Source organism: Bos taurus, chromosome 28, assembly GCF_002263795.3.
Source record: "Bos taurus isolate L1 Dominette 01449 registration number 42190680 breed Hereford chromosome 28, ARS-UCD2.0, whole genome shotgun sequence".
NCBI classification, from domain to species: domain Eukaryota; kingdom Metazoa; phylum Chordata; class Mammalia; order Artiodactyla; family Bovidae; genus Bos; species Bos taurus.
Window position 1 is genome coordinate 35,977,676 of NC_037355.1, and position 18,145 is coordinate 35,995,820.

General features: G+C 47.1%; 1 protein-coding gene across 3 annotated transcripts in view; it reads left to right on the forward strand.

Annotated features, from left to right (window-relative positions):
• The window catches only part of SH2D4B (SH2 domain containing 4B), an 86,865-nt gene that overhangs the window by 54,151 nt on the left and 14,569 nt on the right, over window positions 1-18,145 (forward strand). For all 3 annotated transcript variants that reach the window (XM_059882685.1, XM_015461049.3, XM_059882684.1), the window contains exons 5-6: window positions 2,470-2,686; window positions 6,605-6,729. In XM_059882685.1, coding sequence (XP_059738668.1) covers window positions 2,470-2,686; window positions 6,605-6,729 — 342 coding nt within the window. The remainder of the gene's footprint in view (window positions 1-2,469; window positions 2,687-6,604; window positions 6,730-18,145) is intronic.

An 18,145-nucleotide genomic window follows, 5' to 3' on the forward strand; every position in this document is an offset into this window, starting at 1 on the left:
TGCTGCAAGACTCTACCCCTTCCCCCATTATCCTCTGTGCATAACTTAAGGTATAAAAACTACTTTGAAAAATAAAGTGCGGGCCTTGTTCACCGAAACTTGGTCTCACCATGTCGTTCTTTCTCTTACCTTCTGGCTGAATTATTTAGCCTCTTTTCTCCACTGAATTTCCTCACTGAGCTATCCTTATTTCAGCCTCTTTTCTTCACTGAATTTTACTGAGCTATCCTCATTCTATTACTCTTTATATCCTTAATTAACATTTAATTAAGCAATTGTTTCTTGATCTTCGCCTACGCCGTCTCTCCTTCGAATACCCTGGATCAGCCGGGGCTGGTCCCCGGCAGGGAGCCACTGAAGGCTTCTGAGGAAGACAATGGCCAAACCAGGGCTGGACTTTGGGAGGCTGCATTTAGTCCCTGTGTGACCCACGGCCTGCGTCCTCCCCTAGCTGAGTTCCCAAAGCCTGTCTTCCTACTTTGCATGTGACATCCTTCTATCACTGACTGTGGCTATCTCTCAAGGGCTGTCAACTCTCAAAGGTCACTGGCCCCTGAAGAGATTTCGTTGTTTAATCTCCAAGTCATGTCTGACTCTTTTGCGACTTATGGACTGTAGCCCACCAGGCTCCTCTGTCCATTGGATTTCCCAGTCAAGAATACTGGAGTGCATTGCCATTTCCTTCTCCAGGGGATCTTCCCGACCCAGGGATCAAACCCGCGCCTCCTGTGTTGGCAGGTGGATTCTTTACTACTGAGCCACCAGGGAAGCCCTTCTTGTGGGGCAGAAGCATCTGTGTTCTGTCTGTAGTCTAGTGACTGAAAAGCCCATGCTGGGAAACTGTGGTGGCAAGTATTGTGGTGTTCTTAGTACCAGGAACTGAAATTAAGTTTTTTCTCCACCCCCCGCCCCCACCCTGCCCCCTGCCTCTTCTGGATTCCTCCCTCTTCTTTCCCTGGAAAAAATCCTGTTGATCTTTCCAGACCCAGTGGGGTGCTCGGTCTCCTGTGGTGGCTCCTGACTCCCTCACAGAATGTGAGTGCTGCAGCCCCTAAACTCCGAGGCTTGTTGAGTCTCTGTTCTCCTTATGTTACAGAGATTTATTTGTCTTATTCTCCCAGCTACGCTCTGACTGTCATGAGGGACCGGTCTCGTCTTTGCTCTCTCTATATTCAGCCCAGAGCCTGGCAGGGTTAAATACTTAATGGGGTGCAGTCGTTCAAGCATATGTATCACCTGCTGACTGACGCATATGTATGCTAGGCACTGGAATGCAGCAATGAATAGACCAAAGAAAATTCCCCTCCCGCCACCCTGGCACTCTCAGTCTATGTGACCTCCACTTCTATAAATACTTTCTGAGGGACAGACTTCCCGCAGCCTTCCTCAGATCTGGGAGATGTTGTGTTTCGAGAATGGACTTCGACCGCTTGAAGAGGAGAAGCTCTTTCTTTAAGGATGAGGACCATTTGCCTTGTATCCTGCAAATGCCAAAAGAACACAGGTCTCTGGCATTGGTAGGTTGTAGTTGCGTGCTATGCAGGTATTGGGTGGACTTTGGAGTAGATTTGGACTTTGGGTAAGATTTTTCTTAAGGCTTGGGCCAAGGCAATCGCTGGACCTGTGCAATGGGAACACTGCCAGCTCCAAGACTTCTCTACAAAACGACTGGATGGGGCCTGACTTGATGCAGTCAGACTACAAAATAATCAGTTTTAATTCTAGACCGTGCTTCAGAGGTCTTCCTTGCTCTGTGCACTTTCCCAGCTCCAGGACTTCCTTTTGAGTTTTAGAAGCAGCAACTTGCAGATGTCCAACCTGCCTAGAGAAATACGAAAAGACATGCTGGTGAAAGGGGCGTCGTGGCAGACGTGGTGGCTCTGTGGGGACAGTTACTGAAGCGCCTTCTTCCCGCCCTCCAACACACTCACCCACCAGCTGTCAAGGCCTCAGGAAACGGAAGAGAAAGGGAACGGGAACCGGGACTCCAGAGTTTCCCATAACTCATCCTCTGGTAGCAGGGAGTATGGGTCCCTGCCAGGCTTGCCCACTGACCCATCCAGGCAAAGCAATGTCCTTCTTGGGAACTCAGTTTCCACGTGAGTAACATGAGGAGGGATGAGTAACGGGATGGCCTTAAGGGCTCTTGTGGCTTTTTGTAGGAAATAGCAGGGGCTCTGGTACCGGATACACCTGATTTTATTTATATTTTTATTGATTTATTTTTTAAAATTTTGGCTCCACTGAGTCTTCATTGTGGCATGCAGGCCTTTTCTCTAGTTGGGGTGTGGGCTTAGTGGCTCCATGGCAGGCGGGATCTTAGTTCCCTGACCGGGGATCGGACTCCCATCCCCTGCACTGGAAGGCAGATTCTTAATCACTGGACCACCAGGGAAGTCCCTGAAAATACCCGATTTTAAAGCTTGGGAAGTGGGCACAGTGGTGAACATGCTGTCTCTTCCTTTCCAGTACGTCGATCCAAGGCGGCTGACGAGGAGAGGAGCCGCCGAGCCCAGCGCGCCCGGGACGAGTACCAGCGTCACTCGCTCCGCGCCATCCAGAAGGGCACCGTTGCCGGACTCAGCTCCAGGTTCCGAGAGCTCGGCCAGAGCCACGAGCAGGAGGCAAGACTCCACCACCACCTCCCAGGCCCGGGGCCGCTTTCACCCCTGGCCGTGCCTGGCAGGTGGGTCGTGGTGTTGTTTGAGACCTTTGATTATGGCCAACATGCCCTTAATAAGAAATCTTGAAGACATTAATTTTATACTCGGGCAACTATTATCTACAACAGAGATTCCCCAAAGTGGGACCACTGGATTAAGGGCTACATGTATTTATAGTATTGATAGTTAAGGTCAATTTATCCTCCACAGAGATGGTACCAGTGAACACTCTTATTCTTTAGCCTTGCCAGCAGTATGTTGTCAGATTTTTGTTTTTTGTGAGAAATAACATCTCAGTGAAAGTTTAAACCTGCATTTCTTCTTCTTCTTCTTTTTTTTTTTTAAAACCTGCATTTCTATTTATGCATGAGGTGAAGTATTTTGTATATGTTTAAGGATTTTTGATATTTCCGTACCTGTCTCTTTCCTGCCTCTTCTTTGTGTTATTGGTCTTTTTGTCATCTATTTTTTTGTTTATTGCTATTCAGTCACTAAGTCGTGTCCAACTCTTTGCAACTCCATGGACTATGGCACACCAGGCTCCTCTGTCTTCCACTATGTCCCAGAGTTTGTTTAAATTCACGTCCACTGAGTCAGTGATGCTGTCTAACCATCTCATCCTCTGCCATTCCCTTCTTTTGCCTTCAATCTTTCCCAGCATTAGGATCATTTCCAATGAATCAGCTCTTCACATCAGGTGGCCAAAATATTGGAGCTTCAGCTTCAGCAACAGCCCTTCCAATGAATATTCAAGGCTGATCTATTTTTAGGAACTCCTAAAATATAGGAGAAAAGATTCTCTTCTTTGTGATAAAACATTTCCCCCCCTGAATCTGTCGTTGGTCTTTTGACTTTTACGATAACATTTTCTGTCATGCAGGAATTTTTGATTTTTATGAGATCAGAGTTTCTTTTATGTTTACTGGATTTAGAGACATAGTTAGAAGTCTTCTTCCTCTTGTGCTTTTTTTTTTTTAAGGAGACAAATAATTTGTCCTTCAGGCCCAGAAGACAGAGCTGCATGGCCTGCTGCAGTCTGGCTCCAGGCTCTCTGGGTGTAGCTGTCAGCAGGGGAGACATGACGGCCACAGCGAGCCACCTTGGGTGGGGCAGGGGGACCAGGGACCAGGCAGACGGAATGGCAGACCCAGGCACCAGAAGCCGCGCATCAGCCTCTTTCCTGTGGCTGCCCTGTGGCACAGGTCCCTGTGGCCTCACTGCCCTCAGCACTGTGGTGCCAGCACATGCTTGCCTGGCTGTACTGCGGGCAGGCACATGGCTGATGGGAGAGAGCTGCAGGGGCAGGAGCAAGGCCTCTGGCCAGGTGGCCTCTTGGAGCGTCTCCCCCGAGCATTTACATTCTGGGGGATCAGATTCTCTACTTGGAAACGAGGGACAAGAGTGAATGAATTTTCCTTGCTGTCATTTATAACCTCCTCTTGCCTTCTAAGGAGAATGAGTCTCAGAAACCAGAAGATTTTTTTCTCCCCAAGCATAGTTATTTACTGGGGAATGCAAGTGTGAAGGAAGAGGCTGGGGGCAGGACTGTTGTTTCATAAAGAAAAAGGGACTCTGAGGTTCCTGAGAAGAGGGAAATCCTGAAGGGTGGATACAGGGCAGCAAAGCTGGTTAGAGGGGCTCTGCCTGTGGAGGTGGCTGTGGGGAGGAAGGGATTTGGAGAACAGACCCCACTGATCATTGGAGAAGGTGATGGCACCCCACTCCAGTACTCTTGCCTGGAAAATCCCATGGACGGAGGAGCCTGGTGGACTGCAGTCCATGGGGTCACTAAGAGTCGGACACGACTGAGCGACTTCACTTTCACTTTTCACTTTCCTGCACTGGAGAAGGAAATGGCAACCCACTCCAGTGTTTTTGCCTGGAGAATCCCAGGGACGGGGGAGCCTGGTGGGCTACTGTCTCTGGGGTGGCACAGAGTTGGACACGACTGAAGCGACTTAGCAGCAGCAGCAGCAGCAGCCCCACTGATCGTGCCTCTGAGCCGTTCAATGGAACCTCACCCTCTGTCTTTCTTGTGTGTTAGTCACTCAGTCGTGTCTGACTCTTTGCGACCCCATGGACACTGTAGCCCACAGGCTCCTCTGTCCATGGGGATTCTCTAGGCAAGAATACTGGAGTGGGTTGCCATGCCCTCCTCGAAGGGATCTTCTCAACCCAGGGATCGAACCCAGGTCTCCTGCATTACAGGAGGATTCTTTACTGTCTGAGCCACCAGGGAAGCCCTGTCTTTCTTATGGAATCATTTTTAAAATCTGCAGTGTTCAGTATTGCATGTGAGTACATGGATTCATTTTAGGGCAAGAAAAATAGGAGCTCATTCTGGGGTTTGCCAGGAAGCCCTGGGCTCATCATCCATTTTTGTTGGTGCAGAGCAAATGCAATGACTGCATAAGGGGACAGCTGATGTTTATTGTATAAGAGATAATGACAGTGGTGGTGAATTCTAAATGCCAGTGCTATTAGGTGGACCAGACAGCAATGACAGTGAGAATTTACCAGTTTTCTGTCACTCAGGTGGAAAGGCTCTAAGTTGCAGTTGTTTAAGGTGGGCCCAAAGTCTGCTCTGCTTTCAGACCATAAATTAATACAATGGAATTTTTAAGCTTCCCTGGTGGTTCAGTGGTAAAGAATCTCCCTGCCATTGCAGGAGACGTGAGTTTGATCCTTGGGTCGGGAAGATCCCCTGAAGAAGGAAATGGCAACCCACTCCAATATTCTTGTCTGGGAAATCCCATAGACAGAGGAGCCTGGCAGGCTGCAGTTCATGGGGTCACAAAACAGTTGGGCATGACTTAGCGACTAAACAACAACCACAAATCTTGCTGCATATCCACAAACAGCCGTGCATGCTGTTATGGGGCATATGTTGTCACCCTTACTGGGCTTCATGTTAGAATGGCTCCAATAAAACAGAATTTCTGTATACATCCAGGAGCCACAGTACAGACACAAAGACAAGTAGAATCTGGGCTTTTGTGGGAAAATATCAGAAAGCATGGAAGTAGTGCCCGTTCATCTCACTCTAGGGATCTTCAGACCCTCACCAGATCGCCGGTCAAAAGTCAGCCAGTGTAGCGCCTTGTTCCTGCCCCTGTCTCTTTCCTCTGTCCTTTTCCTTTTTATTTTTTGGCGGTGAAGCTCAGCCATTTTCAGAGTAGATTGAGGCTGTTCCCTGTCCTGATACTGCGTCATAAATCATGAAAGCTAGTTGGCCAAGACAGGTGTCCCCTTAGATGGCGGGGGCAGGGGCAATGGGCGGGGAGATGGGCGGGAGATGGGGAGAGGCAAAACCAGCATCCTCTTTGGTGGGGGTTTGGGGACGGTGGAGGACACGCACATATAATGATTTTGCTGGTGTTACATTAGGATCCTTCTTCATAGATTCTGCTGTTTATGCCCTGGCCTTTTCTCTCCCTCAGACATCCCCTCCTGTCCTATTTCCCACTTGCACTTGTGTGACTTTTTCTTTTTTATTTACATTAAAAGAAGTGTTGACCTTACCAGGCAACAGGCGGGATCCCAGTTCCCATACAAGGGATGAACCTGAGGGACCCCGCCCCACTCCTGGATTGGAAGCATGGAGTCTTAACCACTGGACCACTGGGCTGCCAGGAAAGTCCCCCTCCTTTAAAAAAATTTCTTTATTGGAGTATAGTAGCTTTACGAGTTATGCTAGTAGGCTTTTTTTCCCCAAAGCAAGTGATAACAGTTTTCTTTTGGGGAAAAATACGAACAGCTGGTACATTATAATCTGCAGAGAGCCCTCAAGTACTTGGATTTATTTAATCCTTTCCACAAGCTTGCGTGTGGGCACCAGGCTTGTTCACAGTGATCTTCCCAGCTCCCTCCCCCTCCTTCCTGCCCCGCCCCTGCCCCCTCCCCCGTGACTCTCCCACGCTCTGTGGTCTCTGTCTCAGCAGGACCTGGGAGCGGCCCCTGCGCCCCGTCTCCAGAGAAGTCATAGTCCGCTGGTTTAAGGAGGAGCAGCTGCCTCGCCGAGCGGGCTTCGAGAGGAACACCAAAGCAATCGCCCCCTGGTTCCACGGTAGGCTGACTTTCCAGATCCCTGGGGCAGGTTTCCACATCTCAGCCTCCTTCTGGGGTTGGGGCAGAGTCTGAAGGACTGCTACAATCAGGGGAGTGAGGACATTAGACTCTGCTAATTCTGCTCTGGCCCCACAAAGACTGGCGGTCTCCCAGGGCTAAGGCTCAGTGTTCCTGGGTGCCTGCGGAGAGGGCAGTGGAGAGAGGTCTGGTGTCTGCCCTTTCTGTGCTCACTGAATGTGCTGAGCTCGAGGCACGGCTTTGATTTCCCCATGGCATGTGCTGGAACACTAAGTGACCTTCACAGAGATCGTTAGACACCACGGCTTAACATCTCTGTGAGGGCGTCCTGGGGCCCACAGGCCCCAGGGCTCTGGATGTGCACTGCCCTCTCTGCTGGGAAGGGATGAATAGGACTCTTGCGCACTGCCCTCACTTCACAACCTGCTTGGCCATCAAGGGCCCCACAGAGGCATTTTTCTCTGGGAATTGTGACCCCCTTCCTTCTCCTGGGCCTCCTTATACCCAACAGGATGGAGGGGGGTCCTTATGGCTCAGAAAGAAGACAGTCAACATTTATCTGTGACCTCACTGTGTGTCCCTGGAGATTCCCTGCCTGTAACCTCTGTCTCAGTTATGTGTCCCTGTAGCCCCTGGGAGAGCTTCCATTGGGACCACTGCTTGCCTTTTTATTCGTACATTATTGTAATCATGGAAGCACAAAACTAGCATCTTAGGCGCCTGCATAGTGTGTGACTCATAGTGTTGAGGTGGGGGTTTGTCAGGGCCATTGGCTGCTCTGCCAATGGAGAAGGCATGGCAGAGGTCCTCAAATTTATCTTTAGCTCTATTTTTTATCCCAGTTTTAAAAATGTAATTTTTATATTGTCATAGAGCAAACAGAAACGTGATTTAAGTCTTGCAATTCACACAACTGACTCCGTGTTCTTCTGACAGGTCTACCATAAAGCACGCAGAAAGGTTGCTAATACATGGACCAGAGCTATTTAGTGACAAAGTTTTCATTGATCTGTGACAAGAGGAAAGAAAAAGGCTCATATATGGAGGGTGGCCAGCTATCTTTGCTTGGAAAGGACTGTGTCATATTCAAAGATAATACCCTGTCCTCAGTTTTAGTGTTAACACGTCCTGTCTCTTAGGAACTGATGGTGACAGTAAACAACGGTTATTTTTTTATATATTGCCTTTGCTTAGAAAAAGGGAGGTGTTGGTTTCCACACTTTTGGTTTGATTTGTTGTTGTTTTTTAGTAGCTAAGTTGTGTCCTACTATTTGCGATGCTACGGACTGTAGCCTGCCAGGTTCCTCTGTCCATGGGATTCTCCAGGCAAGAATACTGGAGTGGGTTGCCTTTTCCTTCTCCAAAGGCTTTTTATTGATGCTTACACCTAAAATCCCAAAGTCTGGGAAGTCCTGGTATGGTCCAACTTCTTTCCCATTGTAGCAATTCTCTATAGCATCTTTAGAAATAGATTTAAGGGCCTAGATCTGATAGATAGAGTGCCTGATGAACTATGGACTGAGGTTCATGACATTGTACGGGAGACAGAGATCAAGACCATCCCCATGGAAAAGAAATGCAAAAAAGCAAAATGGCTGTCTGGGGAGGCCTTACAAATAGCTGTGAAAAGAAGAGAAGCAAAAAGCAAAGGAGAAAAGGAAAGATATAAGCATCTGAATGCAGAGTTCCAAAGAATAGCAAGAAGAGATAAGAAAGCTTTCCTCAGCGATCAGTGCAAAGAAATAGAGGAAAAACAACAGAATGGGAAAGACTAGAGATCTCTTCAAGAAAATTAGAGATACCAAGGGAATATTTCATGCAAAGATGGGCTCGATAAAGGACAAAAATGGTATGGACCTAACAGAAGCAGAAGATATTAAGAAGAGGTGGCAAGAATACACAAAAGAACTATACAAAAAAGATCTTCATGTCCCAGATAATCACTATGGTGTGATCACTGACCTAGAGCCAGACATCCTGGAATGTGAAGTCAAGTGGGCCTTAGAAAGCATCACTATGAACAAAGCTTGTGGAGGTGATGGAATTCCAGTTGAACTATTTCAAATCCTGAAAGATGATGCTGTGAAAGTGCTGCACTCAGTATGCAGCAAATTTGGAAAACTCAGCAGTGGCCACAGGACTGGAAAAGGTCAGTTTTTATTCCAATCTCAAAGAAAGGCAATGCCAAAGAATGCTCAAACTACCACACAATTGCACTCATCTCACACGCTAGTAAAGTAATGCTCAAAATTCTCCAAGCCAGGCTACAGCAATATGTGAACCATGAACTTCCAGTTGTTCAAGCTGGTTTTAGAAAAGGCAAAGGAACCAGAGATCAAATTGCCAACATCTGCTGGATCATCAAAAAAGCAAGAGAGTTCCAGAAAAACATCTATTTCTTCTTTATTGACTATGCCAAAGCCTTTGACTGTGTGGATCACAATAAACTGTGGAAAATTCTGAAAGAGATGGGAATACCAGACCACCTGACTGGCCTCCTGAGAAATCTGTATGCAGGTCAAGAAGCAACAGTTAGAACTGGACATGGAACAACAGACTGGTTCCAAATAAGAAAAGGAGTACGTTAAGGCTGTATATTGTCACCCTGCTTATTTAACTTATATGCAGAGTACGTCATGAGAAACACTGGGCTGGAAGAAGCACAAGCTGGAATCAAGATTGCTGGGAGAAATATCAATAACCTCAGATATGCAGATGACACCACCCTTATGGCAGAAAGTGAAGAGGAACTAAAAAGCCTCTTGATGAAGGTGAAAGAGGAGAGTGAAAAAGTTGGCTTAAAACTCAACATTCAGAAAACGAAGATCATGGCATGTGGTCCCATCACTTCATAGGAAATAGATGGGGAAACAGTGGAAACAGTGTCAGACTTTATTTTGGGGGCTCCAAAATCACTGCAGATGGTGACTGCAGCCATGAAATTAAAAGACACTTACTCCTTGGAAGGAAAGTTATGACCAACCTAGATAGCATATTCAAAAGCAGAGACATTACTTTGCCAACAAAGGTCCATCTAGTCAAGGCTATGGTTTTTCCAGTGGTCATATATGGATGTGAGAGTTGGACTGTGAAAAAAGCTGAGTGCCGAAGAATTGATACGTTTGAACTGTGGTGTTGGAGAAGACTCCTGAGAGTCCCTTGGACTGCAAGGAGATCCAACCAATGCATTCTGAAGGAGATCAGCCCTGGATTTTCTTTGGAAGGAATGATGCTAAAGCTGAAACTCCAGTACTTTGGCCACCTCATGCGAAGAATTGACTCATTGGAAAAGAGTCTGATGCTGGGAGGGATTGGGGGCAGGAGGAGAAGGGGACGACAGAGGATGAGATGGCTGGATGGCATCACTGACTCAATGGACGTTAGTCTGAGTGAACTCCGGGAGTTGGTGATGGACAGGGAGGCCTGGTGTGCTGTGATTCATGGGGTTGCAAAGAGTCGGACACGACTGAGCGACTGAACTGAACTGATAGCATCTTTAGTGGGACTCCCCCTTGCTAATCTGTACTAGAGAAGAAGCCTCCTGCCGCACAGTCAGTGTTAGGGAGTCACTGCTGCAGGTTGGCTGAGGCTCTCCTCTTGGCTGATCTTGGCCGAGCATCATCACTGGGGTGGGGGGCACTCTGCTCCGTGTAGCTCTCATGCTGCTCTTGGGACCGGCAGGCCAGCCTGGGCACGCCCTTCTCAGGAGCCAGAAAGCAAGTGGCAGCCTGCCAGGCCTCTTGAAGTCTAGCCTCCACACCAGCATCCATCACTTCCACCTCGTGCCATTGGCCACAGTGTGTCACAGGGTTGAGAAGGTGGGAAAAATACTCTGCTCCTTTCGTGTGAGGAACTGCAAAGCCATGTGTCAAAGAGTGTGAAGGCAGGGAGGGGAGGAGAATTTGGGCCAATAATGCAATCGACCACAATCCTAATGTAAATCTTTTCTTTCCCTGGGGTAAGCATTCATCATTAATTTAGTTGAATTTTAGGTGCAAACTTCAGGCGTAAGAAGGACTCTTGTGACTTTGTATTTTCTTCCCTTCTGTCAAACACATGTGGATGTGTTGTTGAACCGTAATCCAAACAGCAATGTGGACCGGGAGTCTGGAGATCTGGGGCCCTCTCTAGAACCTAGCGGCTCTGTGAGCTTGGGTGTGTCCTTTCAATTCCTCGTCCGTGACCATAACATTGACTCCATGGGATATGTATGAAGATCAAGCCAACAAATGTGCTCTGTCCATGAGCACATAAACATGGGTGCTGATGCCTCCCGGAGTCTGAGACTCCTTCTCTGCAGAGAAAGTCTGGGAAAGTGGACTCGGAGCACAGAGCGGGAGGGGAGGAGGAGGTGGCTTCCCACTGGGACCACAGGGTTCTTGATAAAAGTCTCCTCTGTTAAAAAGAGAAAAAATGTTAAGTCATTTCTCCTTTCTCCTGTGTTCATTGTTATGTTCCTGGGTTTCTAAGAGATATTTCTGGTTATATAAAAATACTTATGAGAAAAGCTATTGCATGTAAGCTTGGCTTTGGGGGAAAAAATATCTATTTTTGGACTTCAACATGTATCTGAAACTATTAAGAATATCCTCTGTCTAAATACTGCCTCAGTCAGAACCCATTTCTCCTGAGCTTTACTTCTAAAAATCAGTCGCACCTGGTTCATGGCTTATTGTCTTGGCAGCAACCCACTGGCTGTCGCCAGAGGACTTGCCCTGAGGGCTTGGCAGGGACTGCGGGTGTGCAGTGAATAGTGGAGTTGGGGCTTGGGTGCTGGAGTGGGCCTCCTGATGGCCTGTCCTGCACTCAGGTGGGGTGTTCGCCTCTTAACTTTTTCTGACAACCACCAGGGCAGGGCACTCCCCATCCATGTAGTCGGTGCAGCTTGTAGGGACCCAGCAGTTGAGGCTGGCTTTCTGTGCAAAGCAGAGCTCCCAAGTAGAATGGGCACTGCTTCCTACCTCCGCATGCTATGTCTTCAGGAGACACATGGAGGAGAGGATTGTTGAAGGTCCCAGAGCTGCAGGGTTCTAGGGTGGGTCCATCCCTTCAGGCCCTTTGTCCACCTTGTTCTTAACAACAGCACATCTGATTGTGTTTGAAGCATGTCCGGGGAAGGACATGGAAGTTATAGCAATCATTTTTAGTAATTATTTTGGTGGGGGGGAATGTTTGTCTTGCAAATGTGTGTGTGGTGGGGGAACAAAGCCACCAGTCCTCAATCTCCGGAGTCCCATCTGGAAAAAGGGAGATCGTTAAGCGGATTCGGGGCTGGGAGTTCTAAAGAGACACATTTCACTTCAATAGAAGAAAGATGGTTGCAGCTACTGTTGGGCAGAGGGACGGCTAGTGGACTCTTGAGATGGGTGACCAGAGGGCCTTTAAGAATGTCCGTTCTCATCGTCTGGTATGCAGTTTGATTCTGCTGGCACTGCCCCGGGACCACCAGTCTTATTCGCCGCTCAAGCTTCCAAAGTTTTCTCAGGTTGTTGGGAGCATGGGAAAGGTTGGCCAGGGTGTGGGGTTAGGCACAAAGCGGGCACCTGGGTGGGAGTCTGTGGGCTAAGGAGTGAGGGTGTTTTCTTCCTAAACATGACTGTTGAGCTCCTTTGTTCTTATTTGTGTCTCTATTCCTGGTACTGTCTTCCGTCCAGGAACTGAGGCTCAGGCAGTGGACACCCCCTCCTGGATGGCCCTTCCAGGAGTCCTGTGGGAGATGGGGGAGCAGACACACCAGGCTGTCCTGCAGCCCCCCAAGGAGGTGGGAAGGATTGTGCCTGTGGAGGCAGAGGGTGAGAGGCAATGTGGACTCCCCCAGCTGCATGCTCTGGGAGGTCACATCCTCTCCGAGCTGCACGGAACAGAAAGAGCTTGGCTGGCTGATCAGTACTACCCGTTGGTGATCCTCCTGGCAGGCTGCTGCCATGAGGTCTTGTGTGTTTGCCTGGCTGTGTAGCTGTGCAGAGTGGTTGGATGTGCACTGTCTCAGAGGGACTCTCAACTTCTTGAGTTAGTCACGGTTGGCCTTCTACAGATAGCATCACTGATGGCCAGAAAAGCTTGAGAAATCACCCTTCTGTACCCAGTAGTAAATGTGGGAGCTGGGATTGGCTCTGGCTCCATTTTTGTTCCTCCATTCTGGTGGCTCCTTGAATATACAGCTGGCCAGGGAGGGAGACGGGAGCAAAAAAGTGCTCCTCTGGATTCACAGTCGCTTTATACTATGTATTCACTTGAACTTCTTTCATGCGTGGCTCGAGTCCTTTTATTTTATTTAGCTTTGGCTACACTGGGTCTTTGTTGAGGCACTTGGGGTTATTTGCTCTGAGGCAGGTGGCATCTTATTAGTAGTTCCCCGACCAGGGATTGAACCTGCATCCTCTGCATTAGAAGGCAGATTCTTAACCACTGAACCATCAGGGAAATCCCCTTGAGTTCTTTATTTTAAATCTCACCCCTTCTCATTCCTTGGACTTTCCAGAGCAGAGCTGCCTCTAGTTCCTAACCTAGCTTGATGGGAAATCAGGGAATGCCTTGTACAGTCTTTGGGATCAATCTCGGAAGCTAGAGTGTCTGGAGCTGAGAAGGAGAGAGTGAGCCAGCTGAGGCTTTTGTCCTCAGCCCCCAAGAACAATAGAAAGATAGGAAGCTATGGTGAGACTTTGGAACCTGTTGAGAGGTGGCAGCCAGAATTGGAGGGGTGGGGCAGATAGTGAGACCTGAGCATCAAATCCATGTGAAGCAAGAACTAGCTGCAGAAACCAGCGGTCATGAAAGTAATGGTGGTGTTATGGAGATTAAGTGTATAATATTTATAAAGTGTTTAGAACTTGCAATAAATGCTTCTACTTGTTATATGGAATAAATAAACACGGTAGCCTTTGGAGATGCATATCAGGATTTGAAGCATGTGAATGGTGGCTTCATACCCTTAGGGTACACCACTCCTGTCACTTGGAAGTAAAGAAAAAGATAACATCAAACAAACTCTTCACACAAGGAAGATGGGATGTATTTAGCCTTCCCCACAAAAAAGTAAAAGTCTGAATTTTCTTTCATTATGAATATGATACCCATCTTGAAATTTTTTAAAGAAACTGTGAGGGATAACACATGGGTCATTTGGAAGGGATGGTTAGCATGTTACCATCCATCATGTCAAGTCAGATGACTGATTTTCCTCTCCGGAGCAGAATTTGGAATGGAAAATTTCCACCAACTCTTACCCTAAATGCAAACATTTCTAAAGAAGAAAAAAAGTAGGTCGGTTGACCTACTTTCTTCGTAAGTTCTTGCTTAAGCTGTTCCAACTAAGAAATAAAGGAACCTTTTTCCTTCTTTTTTTTTTTTAAATTGTGTACTGGCTATAGGGTCTCAAAAAAAGATGACAAAGAAGAGTGGAATTATTTTTTGCTTTAGGAAAGCCTTGATTGTAATGGTGTTCTCAAGATTTTAACTCTTTCCTTTCCCCTAGTTCCATGTTTCTGATTTCAGGCCCTTTGTGTCTTGTCTACCTAACACTTTTTCTTTTTTGATGCTTTGCTGAGATTGTTTTGTAATGCGCAGGTGTGGGTAACTAGTGTGTGGAAAGGGACAGACGTTGGAGGATCTAGATGGCTTGGATTTGATAGAACTGATTTTTTATTCTCTATTGGGGTTAAATAAAAGCACAGAGTAACAATATACTGTGATTTCTGTTGTTATTGATTTAATATACTTCTGATGGTCTCATCATATTTCTGGTGGTTGCAGGAGATTCTTCCTAATTTGCTGACACTGGGAAGTTTCTATCATCGGTTAGACGCAGGAAACTGCCTTTAGGTTTTCCGTGCCCCAGGACCTGTAGTCTAGTTTCCCACGGATGCCCAGCCTCAAGCTTGTCCCAGCCCTGGGACGAAGGTCTCCAGCTCAAGCCAGAACCTTTTCATGGCTTCACATTTTTATGATGACAGGCATGAGACGGAAGCCTTTGGGGTGGGAGGCATAGCTGCTGTCTTCCAATCACTAATGTCTTCTAGGTCAGAGGCCTCAAGAAGTGGAACACTTCTGAAAATCACAGGGTGCTAACTTTGATTCAGTCTGACCATCTTTTTTAGCAGTTAGTTGTCCTGAGGTGGAATAAACTACGTCCAGGAGCCCTGAGCAGTAGGTGTAAACAGAGGCCAGACGGCCCTTCAGTCAAGACAGTGAAGGCCTGGCTTGTCCAGTCTGATGGGGATTAGGTCAGATCACATGACTTTTCTCCCCTACCTTCCCACCATGAGCTCTTCTTTCTCTGCTTATCTAGAAACAAATATGGTGGCTTTGACATTTGCTAGAGAATGAAGTCTGGTTGCTACAGTAGTTGAGAAGCTTTCTGGAAATGACTTTTATAACACTTATGCTTAAGTATTAAAAGTCTGTCATACTCAAATTACTTTGTTTAGTAATTAAGTTCTTTATTTTTTTTAAATCATAATTTTATTTTTCTTCACATAAATTTAAAATTATATTTGTGTTGCATTAAGCTAATATCTTCATTCATTTACTTATTTTTTAAAATTTATTTATTTTAATTGGAGGCTAATTACTTTACAATATTGTATTGGTTTTGTCATACGTCGACATGAATCCACCACGGGTGTAAACGTGCTCCCCATCCTGAACCCCCCTCCCACCTCCCTCCCTGTACCATCCCTCTGGGTCGTCCCAGTGCACCAGCCCCAAGCATCCTGAATCCTGCATCGAACCTGGACTGGTGATTCGTTTCTTATATGATATTATACATGTTTCAATGCCATTCTCCCAAATCATCCCACCCTCTCCCTCTCCCACAGAGTCCAAAAGACTGTTCTATACATCTGTGTCTTTTTTGCTGTCTCGCATATAGGGTTATCGTTACCATCTTTCTAAATTCCATATATATGCGTTAGTATACTGTATTGGTGTTTTTCTTTCTGGCTTACTTCACTCTGTATAATCGGCTCCAGTTTCATCCACCATAAGTTCATTATAGATTCACATGTCAGAGCCATTTGCCTGTGTGAGTGCACGCTCAGCTGCTCTGAAGCTTTGCGGCCCTATGGACCATAGCCTGCCAGGCTCCTCTGTCCATGGATTCTCCAGGCAGGAATACTGGAATGGGTTGCCATTACCTTCTCCAGGGGAGAAGGTTTGATCCCAACTCAGGGATCAAACCCAAGTCTCCTGCGTCTCCTGCATTGGCAGACAAATTCTTTACTGCTGAGCCATCAGGGAAGCCCCATTTGCCTCCAGCTTTCATTTAAAATAGAGAGGATGCTTTGACGTGTTTAGGTCACATTCCTCCTCATCAGCCCCCAGGAGTGCACAGGGCAGGAGGGCATTGCCTGCTCTAGGTTGCAGCCTCCTAGAATTTCCTGCAGGCGATCGATGTGGCTAGCGTGGCTTGCGATTAACACGTGTTTCCTCCTATAATCATCACGAATAGACTGTCTGCCCCCCATGCAGAGCTCACAGTGCTACCAACATTTGTACAGCCACATTTCAAGCTAATTTAAATGTACAATGAAAATGCAGTGTACTTTTCTATAATTTCTCTGATCTCATGAAGTTATCATCAACCCCTTTTACCCCTCTAGGTGGTAGGGAAAAAATGAACTCTCATCCATTCCGTTTAGTGTCATTCTTTTCAATGTGGTCATCTTTAGTTAACTTGGTCATTTTGGGGAGAATAGGCTTTGGGATTGCGGTTGTCTCACTCCACTCCCTGCTTCTCTCCAAAAGGGCATCTGAGTGTCAGAGTCTTCTCTGCACTTGTGAGGAGATGGTCAGGGGCAGGACTGCCATGTGTGTTGTCTAGACTTTGCAAGAGGATGTGCAACTGAGGGTATGAGAGAGGCCAAGATCTGGGTCCCTGATCTACTTCCAGGTCCTGTCCCCTGCTTGGGGCCATGTCTGTCTGGAGGTGCTCAGAGGTACCACTTGGATTGGTGGCATCCCTGGGCAGATGTTGCCTGATCTGGTACCATTCCTCACGTGTACACTGGTCTGTATTCATGGGGTTTGGTTGGTTTGCTTCATGTGTGGGATCACACCAGCTTTTATGTTTTAACTGGTAATTTAGTGAAAATTTCTTTTGTGCTTTGTGTCTGGTAAACATCAAACATCCAGTATTTCATTTATCCCTTGCACAATTCTCTGTGCTGTGCTGTGCTTAGTCACTCAGTCATGTCTGACTGTGACCCCATGGACTGTAGCCTGCCAGGCTCCTCTGTCTATGGGGATTCTCCAGGCAAGAACACTGGAGTGGGTTGCCATGCCCTCCTCCAGGAGATCTTCCCAACCCAGGGATTGAACCCAGGTCTGCTGCATTACAGAAGGATTCTTTACCAGCTGAGCTACCAGGGAAGCCTGCACAATTCTCCGGAAGAGGTAATAATAGTACTTGTTAGAGTTTGAGGTTGTTGAATTGTCTGGGCAGGGGCACTAGGGAGCAGGCTCCTGTGTAAGGTATTTAAATCATTTGTTGATTATTAATATTAAGCTTCAGTTTTATGTGAGACACTGTGCTAAGCACAGGGCGTATGGTGGTGAGCAAAACTGACAATTTCCTTCCCCTTGTGGCACTTACATTCACTTGCAATTGACAGAAAGCTATCAAACCGATACACTCAAAAGAGATTAGTCCAGTTTCAGGCTTTGCTTGATTCAGGGAGCTTGTTTTCAGCAACTGGCCTCTCTCCATCTCTCAGCTCCGTTGCTCTCCGTGTTGTTTTTATTCTCAAACAATACATCAGCCTGAGGTAGCATGCCTGCACTTGTTCTCCTAGTTTCAAATCTAGCTGAAGAGGGGACATACTTTTCTCTCAAATAATTTGTAGTATTAGTCCCAATATTCTGCCTTGTTGACTCTGGTGTGGTCACATGCACACTCCTGAGCCAGTCATCATGGCCAAATGGTTGAGCTCTCTGATTGGCTAGGCTTGAGTCACATGACCATACCTGGAGTAGGGACAAGTCCATCCCATTGCAACTGGATAGACTGAGTGGGAAGGTGTGGCTCCCCAAAAGAGGCTCACCATTCCCTTGCCAGAAGAAGCACAGATGGTCCTGAGTGGGCAAGACCAATGGAGGGCCACCATGTTGAGGAAAATAACTGTCCTAGTGAAACTCACAATCCAGTCGATGAGACTGGCGTGAATCAAATAATGAATTTTTACTTCCAGTTGAGGTTAGTGCTACGCAAGATCCTTGTGTAGCCAGTTTCAGAAGTCATTTTGCTGGGTGGTTGCAACCCTGTCGTGAATAGTGGCATCCATAATTTGAACCTGGCATGTCAGCTTGGAACAGGCAGGCAGTCATGGCAGGGAATGGTGCCTCTTGTGCATAATACATCTGAAACCAAGAAGCTTGTCCAGTGAAACCCTTGTCTCAGC